The sequence below is a fragment of the Eriocheir sinensis genome, chromosome 20 (assembly GCF_024679095.1).
Source record: "Eriocheir sinensis breed Jianghai 21 chromosome 20, ASM2467909v1, whole genome shotgun sequence".
Classification (NCBI taxonomy): Eukaryota; Metazoa; Arthropoda; class Malacostraca; order Decapoda; family Varunidae; genus Eriocheir; species Eriocheir sinensis.
The window spans coordinates 10,220,062-10,235,513 of record NC_066528.1 but is presented as its reverse complement, the minus strand read 5'-3'; the positions used below and the strand labels follow the sequence as shown (position 1 = coordinate 10,235,513).

The following is a 15,452-nucleotide window of genomic DNA, read 5'->3' as shown; positions in this document are numbered from 1 at the left end:
GAGAGAGAGAGAGAGAGAGAGAGAGAGAGAGAGAGAGAGAGAGAGAGAGAGAGAGAGAGAGAGAGAGAGAGAGAGAGAGAGAGAGAGAGAGATTGATTGATTGATTGATTGATATCTTTATTGGCCATTGATATAATATAATATGTTATAAACAGTAAACAGTAATATTACAGCCCAGGTCCATTAAGTAAGAAGCTTTTGTATGGACCAGTTTTAATGAACAAAGAAAAATATAGAACATGCAAATGTTTTGGCCTAGTTGAAGACAATATCTATCATGTATAAGACATAAATACAGCACATTTTAGTTTATTGCCTACTCACACAAATACATGTACATGCAGACCCACATATGTACATACATAATCACATACATACATACATACGTACATATACACGTACACATACATATACATACATACACACATACATGCAGCCTAGCATACATATACAAATACATACATAAAGAAATACACATATACGTTCATACAAACAATACACATACACATCCATATACATACACATGGACATGCATACAAACATATATACATACATACATACATACAAATACATACACATATACACATACATATACATATACACACATATATACACATACACACATTCATACGCATCCATATACATACATATGTACATACATACACACACATACATACACAAATACATACACACACACATACATATATACACATACATACACACATACATACATATACATATACATACGCACACATATGCATACATAAACACATATACACATACACATATACATACATACAAACATACACATATACATATATACACGCACAATCGCACATATACATACACACATATACATTCACATACACACACACATACATATACATACATACATGTATATATAGTATTGTAAATAATAATAGTAGAAAAAAAATAATAATAGGAATAATAATATTAACATGTCTGATTATTGTTTATAACTTTGCAATAAAGATGATTTGATTTTGCCTTTAAATGTATTAATAGAAGTGAGTGATTTGATATCCTGTGGGAGGTTGTTCCAGTGTGTGACGCCCCGCACACTCACACTGCGCTGAGCCTGGACAGTGCGACAGTACGGTACTCTTAGGTCATGTGGTCGTCTTGTGTTGATGTGAGACAGTGGCTGGAATATGTTGGTGGGATACACATGTAATGCTTTGAACACAAATAAACAAGTCTGAAGTAATATAAGACCTGGTAATTTGAGAAGCTTGTAGTCACAAAAGAGAGGGTTGGTGTGTTCATATTTTGATTTATATGACATTACCCTAATAACTTTTTTCTGTGCAACAAATAGTTGGTCTATAAGTGTTTTGAATGCTCCTCCCCAAACTGCTGAACAATACAATAACATTGGATATACAGTAGAATAATATATTAGTTTTAGGGAATCTTTAGTTACATTATTTCTAATTCTATATATTACACCTGTGACTTGAGATATTCTAATACAAATTTGCTGTAAGTGAGCTTTCCACGTTAGGTTTTCGTCAATTGTTACACCTAGGAATTTTATGTTGTTGACTCGACTCAATGATTAATTATTTAATTGTACATCAATATTGTCTTGAATTGAATCTATGGAACTAGATAGCATATAGAATGTCTGAAATATTTAGTGTTAATTTATTAGCAGTAATCCAATTTGATACATTTATTAGTTCTTTGTTTAGAATTGCTATAATATCTTTAATGTTGTGACCCTGTACATATATTGTGGTATCATCTGCAAACAACAACAAAAATTAATTTAGTACTTGTGTATATTATATCATTGACATATATTAAAAAGAGAATTGGTCCCAGAATAGACCCTTGTGGAACACCGCACCTGACCGTACTGTAGGAAGAAGATTTGTTATTGTATACTGTAAATTGTGTTCTGGAGGACAAATAGCTTTTCAAAAAATTATGAGCTTTTACACGTATGCCATATATACTTAATTTATGCAGCAAAATGTGATGGGATATGATATCAAAAGCCTTACTTAGGTCACAAAACACTGTAATTTGATTACTTTTATTATCTAATGGATCATGAATACTTTGGCAAAGTTGGTGAATAGCTAGTTCAGTGGAGTAATTGGATCTAAAGCCATACTGACAGTCGATTAAAAGTGAAAATTTTGTGAAGTAGTCAATCAATCTAATGGCAATTAATTTTTCAAATATTTTGCTAATGCTTGGAAGGATAGAAACCGGCCTGTAATTATTATAATTAGATTTTTCACCTTTCTTAAATATTGGTATCACTTTTGCTACTTGCAATTGTTTAGGGAAGTAACCCTCTGTAAAACATTTATTTATAATGAACTTTAAAAATGGAGAAATTTCAGTAGCACATTCCTTAAGTACTTTTATATTGATGTCATCAAACCCCGGAGACGTAACTTTTAGATTATTTATAACATCCTTAATTTCTTGCTCTGTTGTGGGTTTAAGAAAGAATGAGAAAGGGACTGGCTCTGGAAGAAAGGACTTAAATGAAACCGAAGGTGGACCGATATCTGAAGCTAATTTGCTACCAATATTCGTGAAGTAGTTATCAAATTCGTCTGCAATATCGCTGTCATTAGATGCAGTTTTATCTTGAAAATTCATTGAAGTTGGCAATTTAGATCTATTTATCCCCATTAAGTAATGAAAAGTTTTCCATGTTTTTTTAGAGTCACCTGATTGTTCACTAAATTTTTCTTTAAAGTAATTCTCTTTGGCTTATTATTATTATTTTTTTTTTTTTACAGCAAAGGAGACAGCTCAAGGGCACAAAAAAGTAAACATTAATAAAAAAAAAAAAAGCCCGCTACTCGCTGCTCCTAAAAGAAAAAAAAGAGCCGAAAAAGCCTGGCAGTTTCGAGGAGAGAATCTGATACCCTCCTCTCCTCTAGTTCTCAAGTCAAAGGAGAGGGATAAAGATGGCATAAGAAAAGAGAGATTGTTACCAGCGGGAGGGATGAAAGAGAAGAAGAAGATAACTCTTGCATAAGTGCTGGACAGTAGGGGGATGAGTAGTAGAAAGTGGAGTGAAAGGGGGCAGCAGGGGGGGGAGTGGGTTAATGCAGTCAGAGGAGCAGGAAGAGCAAGTATGTGATAGAAGAAGAGGAGATAGCAGATGGAAACATTGCGAGACAGAAGAAAAGGGTAGAAGGAGAGGAGAACGAGAAGAAGAGCTGAGCCTCCACTCTGAAGAGCCAGAGTCTGTCCAGAAGAGCTGTGTCACATGTGCCCCCATTGATAATCACACACAAGATGCATACTCCATAACAGGGTACTGTGAAGGGACAAAGGAGCAGGGAGAACGACTGGCCGGAGAAGGAGGAAGAGCCAGCAGAGAGATGAGCTTTATTAGTAAAGAGATTAATGAAGTTTCAGTTGAGATTTTGAGTTAGATTTTGAGAGTGTGATATGTTAGAGGATGGAAGAGGCTGGTTGTGGTCAATGAATAGGGGTGTCGAGTGGGAGGGATGTGTCTTGTTGATAGGTGGAGAAGGTGTGTTTTGCCTCTTTGAGAAGTTAGAGGTAACCAGAAGGCCTGAATCGCTGTCTTGCATAATAGTCTGAGTGAATTGTTCTGTTCTGCAGCCTGGCCTCATTAAAAGCAGTTGTTGAAGAAGCATGGGGTGGTCTGGTGGAATGAGTTAATAATGCAGTTAAGAATCGCATCAAAGAATGGAAATGGAAGTTTTGGAAAGAAGATCAACTTGGATGGGAGATCAAAGAAAAGATAGATATAAACCTACCAGGATCGTTCACCACGAACAGAAGAAGATTTAGGAAAGAAAAACTGGAGGCAGAAAGACAGAGAAGGAGGAAAAGAAAGGAAGAAGAAGAGGTACAGAGAAGGAGATAAAGTAGGAGAGAGAAAGTTAGGAAAGATGACCAATGCAATAGCAAGCAAAACCGGAACGTATTAAGAGAGATGAAGCAGAAAGCGAGAAGAAGGGAAGAGATCACCAGTAGAAGAGAGAGTTCAGGAACCCAGGAGGCGACCAGTAGAACGCCCCTTGCGGTGAAAGGATATTTGGAATTCAGATAGAAGGTCAGATTCAAGGTGCTTTAGAGGTGTTTAGAAAATTGAGATACAGGACTTTAGTTGAGTCAAAGGAGTGGACACCTTCTTAGGTAGGGTTGAGGTGAAGGCATACTTCCAGCAAGAAGGTAAGGAAGATTGATGCAGTGCAAGGGAAGGAGGCAGACCATAGGAAGGGAAAAGATTTTGAGGCAGGCAGGAGGAGTTTTAGGACAGGAGGTTTTAAGCACAGAGGCAGGCATGAGGAGAGGCATAGAAAAGGTCTGAGGCATCCAGGCTAAGAAAGGAAGGACAGAGAGGGGAAGGGGAAGGAGGAATATGCCCAGAAGAATATGAGTAAGGGGATCCAAAGAGAGAGAAAGAGTTCAAGTAGGAGGAGTATGAATTTAGAAAAGAGAAGAGGTCAGAGTGTTGAGGTAGGGGAAGAGATGTCAACGTATTCCTATATCGTTTAAATATTGTTTCATAGGTTAGTGCCCATTTTGTGTATAACTTTTGTAACTTGTTACGATGTTTTATTGACTTTATTAAACCTGGAGTTATGTATTGCTTGCCAAAATGTTTTTCTTTAACCAAAAATGATTTTATTGGGAGAGAGAGAGAGAGAGAGAGAGAGAGAGAGAGAGAGAGAGAGAGAGAGAGAGAGAGAGAGAGAGAGAGAGAGAGAGAGAGAGAGAGAGAGAGAGAGAGAGAGAGAGAGAGAGAGAGAGAGAGAGAGATAGAGAGAGAGAGAGAGAGAGAGAGAGAGAGAGAGAGAGAGAGAGAGAGAGAATACATACTCATATCACAAGTATCCATCTTCAAGACGCAGGACACTCTAAGGTCAATATATAAATGTCATGTGTGTGTGTGTGTGTGTGTGTGTGTGTGTGTGTGTGTGTGTTCTATGTCTTTGTATTATATATCAGGGGGGAAGTATATCCGGCGTCCATCCTGCTCCCTCACCCTGAACCCGGAGACAAATAGGCCTGGCGTGTCTTGGGGTGATGGCGGGGCGTGTGGCTGTGGCGGCGGTGCTCCTGCTGCGTCTTGGAGGCGCCCACGGCACCAGGGACTGTGAGGATCTTCATGAAGTGGTGGTCGTCAGTGAAGGAGAGAAAGACACAATTTGTGAGAAGAGAAGATCAACATTATCATTGGCATTAGGATTTGAAAATAGAGTGTCGACAACAGTGTACGTGCAGCCGGGAGATGACTTCCAGGGAGTTAGTCTTGAAGTGACAGAAGCAAATCGACTCTTTGCAACAACTCGAGTAGCCTGGTTTGGCCTTGACAAGTGTTACAGCGACAACAAGTGGATCAAACTGAAGGTGGATGTGGACGACACGACCCAAATTCTGCATTTCACCCTAAACATTGAAGGATACAGTGGAAGATGCACGAGGCAACAATCATGGTACAAAGACATTACTGGCCTTAGTATTGTGGCTCACGGCTCTTCCAGCTGGACAAGCACAGCCAAAGAAACGGGCGGCAGATGTCACGGTCCAACACAATACACGAGCCTGCAGAACCCACCCACCTGCACGGATCCGCCGCGCCCTATCACCACCACCACAACCACCACCACAACAACAACAGCACTTCCAAGTACCACAACCAGCACCACCACTACCACGACACCAACAACAGCACCTTCAAGTACCACCACCACCACCACTACCACAACAACAGCACCTTCAGGTATTTCCATCATCAACACCACCACCACAACAACACCTCAAGGTACTAACACCTCTACACCACTACCATCACCACCACCACAACACTAACACCTCCAGGCACTACCACCACAACACCCTCCACAACCTATGCCACCACAGCCCCTCCAGGTGTTCCTCTTACAAGCTCTTCCTCCACCCTGACAACCACAGCCACACCACGTCCACACCATCGCCGCCACAAGGAAAGGTCACTCTGTCTCTCTCCTCTTCGACAGTGGTGATAGCGGTGCCGATAGCGGTGGTGGTGGCGGTGATCCTGGCCATTGTGGTGTGTGTGACCTACCGGAGGCGACGGCGTGGACAGGGAGAGGGGCAGGGTGAGTACTGAGAGAGAGAGAGAGAGAGAATACGTAATCGTTTCCTGTCTTCCCGTCCCAAGTAATTGCCGCCGCCATCTTAACGCAGGCCACGCTAACATCAACAAACAAAGGCCGTGTGTGTGTCCTAATCACCTGGTAGAAGCACGTGTACAAAACTAATGTGTTGATCATACATGTTTGTCATTCAGGAATTGCACTTCACGGGTCATTTATCCCTCTTCTTACTGTTGCTCGTATTGTACCTACATATATATACAACTACTGACTACGAACCACTACTACTACTACTACTACTACTACTACTACTACTACTACTACTACTACTACTACTACTAATAATAATAATAATAATAATAATAATAATAATAATAATAATGATAATCATAATAATAATAATGCTAATGCTAATCTAAACCTCTTCAGAGATCCTGTATCGTCCACAGTCCTCTCCAGCCTCACCGGAGATAGGTTCAGTGCACATCATGGAGAACAGTCTGTAAGAACCCTTCCCCGGCCCCGTGACCCCCGCCGCCAGGGAACAGCAAGGGACGGTAGTCGTGGAGAACAGTCTGTACGAACCCTTCCCGGCCCGTGACCCCAGCCGCCAGGGAACAGCAAGGGACGGTAGTCGTGGAGAACAGTCTGTACGAACCCTTCCCCGGCCCCGTGACCCCCGCCGCCAGGGAACAGCAAGGGACGGTAGTCGTGGAGAACAGTCTGTACGAACCCTTCCCCGGCCCCGTGACCCCCGCCGCCAGGGAACAGCAAGGGACGGTAGTCGTGGAGAACAGTCTGTACGAACCCCTGCCCGGCTCCACGACAGCACCCACCAGTGAGTGAACAGCAAGAGACAGTAGTCGTGAACACTCTGTACGAACCTTCCCCAGCTCCACAACAGCACCCACCAGTGATCGAGTGGGTACGCCGTCTACTCTCTTGATGTGGACCCATCTACGGGAGGCTGGGTCAGCCACAGACGATGCAACTCATCAAATTCAACCTACTGTGAGTTACGCGGGATCCTGGAAGCCGTTCGTGTCTTACTTCAGCGAAGACTGAATGGTGTGGTCATCCTTCTAGCCCTTTCATCTCCACAACCCACGTGCTATGATGTAGTTCAAGAAATATTACAGCAGTTAGCGTCAGCTTTTGATAACTCCCTCATCGTTACGTTCCTGTGGACTCCTTCGCATGTTGGTATTGCATCCAATGACACTGTGGACCTCATCGCGAAAAATGCCTGCAGACTACCTCCTCCTGATAATGCTGGACCATCTCTCCGCTGTTACAAAAAGACGATCCATAAAGCCGCTCATCTCGCTACACTCCAACGTAGGGACTCAGAACGGACGCAGAGTGTTTCCATTCAGCACTACGACCACTTCCGTCAATCACCTCCCAAGTATCGCCGGCATGGACTGAAGATTCGCAGGCACAATGTTATGAATGCTCGTCTTCGTCTGGGCTATCGTCCGGTGTGGCAAGTCTGTGAAGCTGGGGACGCTCCTCACTACTCCGCCTGCAAGCTGTGTGGCCTTCCCAACGACAACCACCTCCAGCATTACTGCCTTGAGTGTCCTTCAGTCATGGATCTGCTGCCCCAGGGACAGTCAATGACCGACACCTGTATATAATTTCTCCTCACTGGCAACCACTTAGACATTACGTATTTCCATGCAACACCCACACTTTGGTGGGTGCTGATTACTGTAGTCATCGTAGACCAATACTTTTGGTAGTATATGTGTTCTTTTCATAACGTTTTGAGATAACGTTTTACAACTTATTTATGCTTTTGTGTGAACTCTTTATGCTTTCTCTGTGACCTCCAATTTAGTTGCTAAATGTAAATAGTGTCAGACTTCATAACTGTATATATGATTGTCGCCCCATGGGTGTAATAAATTTATCAAATCAAATAAAAAAACACCAATGAGTCAACAGCAAGAGCAAGTAGTCGTTGAGAACAGTCTGTACGAACCGATCAATCTGCAGGGATTACCTCTAGCCATTGCATGTTAGTCAGAAGCACACCCTCTATTCCATGGCCACTTTGTCCCTAACACACCTAGCCTGACTGTTCCCGCTCCACTCGGCTTCTGAAACCTTGATGTTGTTGGTGACTGATACGACACCAAACACTGCAGGACGCCGTGAACATGTCCTGTCGGTGGTATGATCCCCAGCCATTCCTAAATGTTGTACGCCTTCCGTGCCTGCTCAGCACCGTATCCATCACTCTCCGTGCTCCCTCCCCCCAATTAGAGGAGTTCTGTTCCCCTAAAATTGCCAGTGATCGCTAGCTACTTTAACTAAAACTGAGTCAACTGTTGAAGCTATGAGGACTCGCACACTTTAAAATCTCTCACGTGATAAATCATGATGCACTGTGCCTATTGTCTACAAGACATTGATCCAAAGTGTTTATGCTAACATTTTTTTATGTGAAGTGGTGAGAAACACTACCATTCAGTTATTACAAGCTAAATACTCGCGCCTAAGCTCACACCATTCTCGCATTTTTTGCTAATCTCCTGCCGCATGTATAGCTTGAGCCATTTTTCTAATAGATTCCACGAAGACTAATGTTTAATCTGGAAAGTACCGAACAGAATCTAGTCAGTAGAACTCGTGGTAAAGAGATATTTAAAAGGCCGAAACCCGCACAGTACCGAAAGGAGCCGCTGAGGGGCCGAACTCACTCTCACCAAGACTTACCAACACAAAGGGCTGTAGCTGTCTAGGACACTGGGGAGAAAGAAACAGTGGAACATCTAATTGTAGAATGTAGCAACTACGAGAGGCAGAGAGATGAGTTAGTACCAGAAGTGATTTATTAATTGCTTTAGTGTATCAAGTGCCTAAAATTGATAGTACAGAAGTTTATGCAAACCAAAAGACAACGAATAACAGGTCATAGATTCAGGCTGCTGTGCAACCGAAGTTTCATAATTTCATTTATCATAATACCGCATCTGTGTCAAAGATTATTAAAGAATAATGTTCTCAATATTCATAACTTTGTTTTAAAATTACACTGGGATAAGCAAAATCTTTTTTATAGTAGACTCACTTTTCTGTACCAAATTATGTATTCAAGATAATTTGGCATTTTTTTCGAGGGCCAGAACTCCTCTAATTGAGGATTTGAGGTACTCTTCTACATGGCCAGTAGGTCCCCGCTACCGACGGAGCCCTGAACGCAGGTAAATATAGACAGGTAAAATCGTCCCCCCCAAACGCTGGCTCTTAATTTGCGCTTCTGAATGCGTGTGTGTGTGACGTCAGAGCGTGGGTAGGAGGAGAGGTTGCAGAGCTGACAGCGGCTCAGTCTCAGACTTGACCCCGTGACGTGCAGTGACTTGCAGGACATGCATGGGGAACTTCTCTACACACATACAGCACATACAGCATGTGACAGGAGGCAAAAAAAATTATATACCAATTCTGTAGACAATGAAAATAATAAATAACCTGCTCGACACAGATATAAATCAACACAAATGGGAGCTCCGTTGAATGAAAAGGCTCACCCACATCCAAGACCCAGACCTATATCACTCTGACGTCACGGGAAATGGGCGGAGTTTACCTATACCACTCTTTGACGTCACGGGTATGGGCGGAGTTTGGTACCTTGCCTGCGCGAAAGAGGGGGGATGATTTTACCTGTCGTAGACTATATTTACCTTGCCTGAACGTGCCATCTACTCGGTGACTGGTACTGCATGGTTAAACCGCAGAAATGGCGTCCAGAGAAAGGACAATCTTCCCACATCACTGCATCACCGAGAGAATAACATCATGGCTGTTGTATTTGCATCTCTTTTTATCTTCTTTCTCCTGACAGCGCTAACCCATGTTCACGATTATTAGGTTGTCGATATGTTTTGAGGGTGTGGCTCCGAGGTTAAGACCGGATGCCCGTCCTGTCACCACCCGGCGGCATTGGGGCTCGAACCGCCTCGCCCTGGCTCCTCACCTCCATGAGTCGACGCTCGAACCCACTGAGCCAATGTCCACCGCACCTCACGGCTCAGTCATCACCCCAACCCACTAAGCACCAATCACTGGGCTGTTCATGAGGACTGTGCGCCTGTAGCAATGACACATCTGCCGGATACGAGATGGAAGCCACGATAAGACTCGCCTGGCTGTGGGATCATCTTTGGGGAGATAAGACAACGAGACGCCTTGTCGTGTGTCCGTATTTATATGTGATCTAAATATATAAGACAAGTAGCCTCCCAACACTGTACTGTACTTTATTTCCTCTTTCTTTTCTTTCACCTCCTGATTTCTTTTCTCACACTCGCCTTCTGAATTCTCCTCTTCTTTTGTATTTCTACCGAAGTTTCTCCCTTCATTTTCCTTTCCTCTCCATTGGTCTTATTTGTTCGCCTGTTTGGATAATCATAAACACCTAACCGACGAGTAAAAAGAACCATGACGTGACACAATTATCCACTAACTAACACAACAACTATTTCCATACGTCGCTTCCCACGCATAAGTTAACCTCCTCACCGGCACCCAATACTTTCCTGCCGTTAATTCCCTCCCTCCCCTCACCTGCTCATCACACGACCCATAAAAACGAATTAATGAAAATAAATTAAATCCAGTAATCGCATTTAGCACGGGAGACACTGATGGACCATCGAACGCCGAGAGGGAAAGAAAAGATAGAGTTAGGAATTAATAAGCAAGCGACAACGAGTTAATAAGATGAATATTGAGGCTGCAAATTCACTCCACTGGGTGAGACGCTTTGGACAGGTGTGAAGGTGTGAAGGGGTGAGAGTGGTAGGTGTGAGGTGAAAGGTCTGTGCATGGTGATGGTAATTAAGGTGGACAGGTGAGGTGGTGGTGATAATGGTGGTGAAGGAAAATATGGTGAAAACTCTTCTACTTTCCTTCTGTTCTTCTTCCATTCTTCCCTTTCCTTTTCCTCTTCCTCTTCCTTCTCGAGTTTGTATTTCACTTTCAACTTCCTTCGCTTTCCTTCTTCCTGTCCTTCACTTCCTTCCCTCCTTCTCCTCCTCCTCCTCCTCCTCTCTATACTCTCCTCCTCCCCTTCCTTCCTTCCCTCCTTCTCCTCCTCCTCTTCCTCCTCTTCCTCTCTATACTCTCCTCCTCCCCTTCCTTCCTTCCCTCCTTCTCCTCCTCCTCTTCTTCTCTATACTCTCCTCCTCCCCTTCCTTCCTTCCCTCCTTCTCCTCCTCCTCTTCTTCTCTATACTCTCCTCCTCCCCTTCCTTCCCTCCTTCTCCTCCTCCTCTTCTTCTCTATACTCTCCTCCTCCCCTTCCTTCCTTCCCTCCTTCTCCTCCTCCTCTTCCTCTCTATACTCTCCTCCTCCCCTTCCTTCCTTCCCTCCTTCTCCCCCTCCTCTTCTTCTCTATACTCTCCTCCTTTCAGTCTCGCCTGACCTCCTCAAAGGGACGGACGTTGACCTTGCTGCTGCGGCATCAAACCTTAACCTTGCTTTTCACCTCGTCTGGTGAAACGACACTTGTTATTTTGTGTGTGAATCGACTCCGTGTGTTACATTTTACATTTTACCGTCACAACTTTTGAAATCCGTTCATCCACGTTTTTAATTAACCGTTACTTAAATAGGCCCGTACGCCTTCTCAGAAATCGAACGACTAACTGTGCTTGTTTACTTGTCTTATTTAGCACCACTCAACCTAATTAATTAACGTCTAACTCAGTGCTGTGACGCGTCTAACTAGTGTTTGAAGTGTTGCGAGGATTACCTTACAGTGAGAGGACTTCCCTGCTGAGCTGAGCGGTTAAGTTATATATCGACTTTTTTGTGTTTCCTGTCTTTCCTCAGTAGGATTACAACTACACGACCTAACACAGCACCCAGTGAAAGACAGTGAGCTTCTTGTGTCTAACTAACGTAGAAAATCTGTCACTAACGTAGAAGTACAAGGCTTGACCCGTATACCAGCACACCTGTTTTGAAAAGGAGGAAAAGTTTAATCCCCCAGAGAATTTTAATCCCGGAGGGAAAACACGTGTGGGCCCTCATAGACGCCACACCTCAAACTCTCCCGTGTGACTCGACCGATTTAAAGCCGCCTCCCTCCAGGTGTTCACCATAGCCCACGCGGATACAAAATTCATCTTAACTGTAAAGCTCACAGTTATATCGTCTTGCAACAGTAAATAAAAAAAAGAAGTAATCATGCCGTCCAACTATTTCAGTTGCTGTAATTGTTCAAAGAAATATGCTGCGATTCACTACCAAACCAGCGACTCGATGTGTAGATACTGTGTCTTAGACTTACGTATTCAGGCACTACAAACAGCCAACGAGGATCTACAACGCTCCAATGCGTTACTCTGGGACACCATGACGTCATTCCCTCATCTCCCCACTCCTTCTTCTTCTTCTTCTTCTTTTTCTTCTTCGTTTTCCGAAATTTTGACCAGATCACATACCTCCTGCTCCTCAGCCATCTCCATTTCTCATCCCTCCCCCGCCTCCTCCCTTCCCTCCTCCACCTCATCACCACAGGCCGCCAACACCCCCCCTTCTTCACCCTCCACCACCAGCACCGCCATCACCCCCCCTTCTCCCTTCCCTCCTCCACCTCATCACCACAGGCCGCCAACACCCCCCCTTCTTCACCCTCCACCACCAGCACCGCCATCACCCCCGCCCCCTCCCCCACCCATCCCACCATCACCACCACGACCTACTCTTCCTCCTCCCCTTCCTCTTCCTCACTCTTCTCTTCCGCCCCTTCCTCCTCCTCCACCTCTGCCCCCTCCGCCACATCCTCAACATCCTCCTCCTCTACTCCCCCCCAGCCAACCCCTTCCGCCTCTTCCTCCTCCTCCGCCTCTACCGCCTCCTCATACATTTCTTCTCCCCCCTCCTCCACATCCTCAACATCCTCCTCCTCTACTCCTCCCCAGTCAACCCCTTCCGCCCCTTCCTCCTCCTCCGCCTCTGCCACCTCCTCATACATTTCTTCTCCCCCCTCCTCCACATCCTCAACATCCTCCTCCTCTACTCCCCCGCAGTCAACCCCTTCCGCCTCTTCCTCATCTTCCCTTGGCTCCCCCTTGTCCCTCTCCTCTACCAGCCCTCCTAACGCCTCCACGTCCAGTCGCCACCACACTCCCACTCCTCACTACTCATCCATTAGACGCCACAAGACCATTCTTCCTGCTGTGGTCTGCGTAGATCAGACACAGTTTCGGGGCACAGACAAGCTGAAAACATCTGTTAGACTTGTAGGGGACTCGCTGGTTAGAGGTCAATTAACGGAATTCTGCGGCAGGAATACAGAGACGCGGAGGCGTTATTGTATTCCGGAAGCCAAACTGGACGACATTACTTCAGCTGTCGATGCTGTCACGAAACTCGCGAAGGAAGACACAGTTTATTTGATTCACGCGGGGACAAATGACGTTCAGTCTACTCAAACTCAGGCCCTACTATCAAAATACCGTCAGGTCATTTGGCGTTACAAGACCAAGTCCCCTCACGTCATTGTTTCTGGAATTCTACCCAGAATCAGCGCTTATGCCGGCTTCAACAGCAAAGCGAGCAACATCAATACTAGTTTGAAGGAAATTTGTGACGACGAAGGCGTGGCGTTTACAAATGCCTGGCATCACTTCTTTGAGCGCCCAGACTTGTTTTGGAACGATGGACTACACTTGAATGAGGTTGGATCGGCGCGTCTAGGGAGGCTTCTGGACGAGGCAGTGAAAAGCTTGTCGAAAAGCCTTTCAAAAAACGGCGGGCGAGGACGGGGCAAAGGCAGCCCTTGATCAACCAACCCGTAGCGTCAGTGCGACTCACAAGAAACTGTGTAACTAACGACGCCTCCGACAAGCGAACTGGTACAACTCGTCACGGCCACATTTCTATCATGTACACAAATGCACGTAGTTTAATACCCAAAAAGGACGAAATTAGGGCGTATATTGCAACAGAGAAACCAGATGTGGTAGCCATCACAGAGACTTGGGCCAACTCTACTCATCTAGACTCCGAACTGTCATTCCCTGGGTACGAAAGCTTCCACAAAAGTCGAAAGCACAAGAAAGGAGGAGGAGTAGTCTGCTACGTAAAAATAGACAAACAGGACGCAGAGAAATACGATTCTGTCTACGTGGAAATAACCGCAAATAACAAGAAACTAACACTTGCAACCGTATACAGGCCTCCGAAACAACAGGCAGCCGATGACACTGCCCTCTACGAAGAGATTCACTCTGTAACACAAAGCAAGGAAGCAATTATAATTGGGGACTTTAACTGCCCTAACATTGATTGGGGACTGATGACTGGAGATCAAGAGGGTAAAAGGCTTATAGAAATGGTGGAGGATTCGTTCCTCACTCAAGTTGTAACTCAACCAACAAGAGAAAACAATCTGCTGGATCTGGTATTAGTAAGCGACCCCGACCTCATTCGCGACTGTACAGTTGGTGAGAAACTTAATGGGTGCGATCACCACTTAATCCGTTTTAATATCAATATATGTCACAAGCTCGTAGATAATCCGTCAGTGATACCAGATTACAAAAAAGGAAATTTCAACTTAGCCCGTGCGCTGCTCCCCCTACGACCTGGGACCAACTTGGCATCACCGACAATACAATCGACAACGCGTGGAACGTCTTCAAAGATAAGCTGTTGCAAGTAGAGAAGGCTACAGTGCCTACGAAATCCAGGCGAGTAAATGGGGCCGTGGATCCACCGTGGATGACCAGAGATATAAAAAGGGCAGTAAACCTAAAAAAAAGGAATTATAATTTGATGAAAGAGAATGCTACGGCCGAAGCCAGCACACAGTACCACAACAGCCTCAGAGCTTGTCGCAGCCTTATTCGGAGTAGCAAACGCAACTATGAAAAGCAAATAGCGCGCGAAATCAAAACTAACTCCAAGAAATTCTTCACGTACATAAAATCGAAAAAGAAAGTAAAATCCAATATTGGTCCCCTGACAGACGAGACTGGATCTGTAACTCAGGACAGTAAACAGATGGCCAGAATCCTCAATAGTAATTTCGCATCCGTATTCACAGTCGAGGACATCGAAACCATTCCCGAGGGTCCTGACCCGCCGAGTGAGATCACGCCGCTGGAAATTGACACAATATGCGACCAAGAAGTAAAAAAGTACTTGGACAAACTCGACACGAACAAGTCAACGGGACCCGACAGTTTGTCCCCGCGGTTATTAAAAGAGCTTAAACAACAAATACTTCAACCACTCACTAACATATTCAACCGGTCAGTCCAACTAAACAAGGTCCCGGAAGACTGGAAGATGGCGAGCGTAACACCGATTTTCAAAA

General features: G+C 44.6%; 1 protein-coding gene across 1 annotated transcript; it reads left to right on the top strand.

Moving 5' to 3' along the window:
* Positions 1-5,031: 5,031 nt before the first annotated feature.
* LOC127001397 (uncharacterized protein DDB_G0284459-like) lies at positions 5,032-8,038 on the top strand. Its single transcript, XM_050865946.1, has 3 exons — positions 5,032-5,755; positions 6,012-6,113; positions 6,540-8,038. The coding sequence occupies exons 1-3, from the start codon at positions 5,059-5,061 to the stop codon at positions 6,614-6,616; spliced, it is 876 nt and encodes a 291-aa protein (XP_050721903.1). The 5' UTR covers positions 5,032-5,058; the 3' UTR covers positions 6,617-8,038.
* The last annotated feature ends 7,414 nt before the right edge of the window (positions 8,039-15,452 follow it).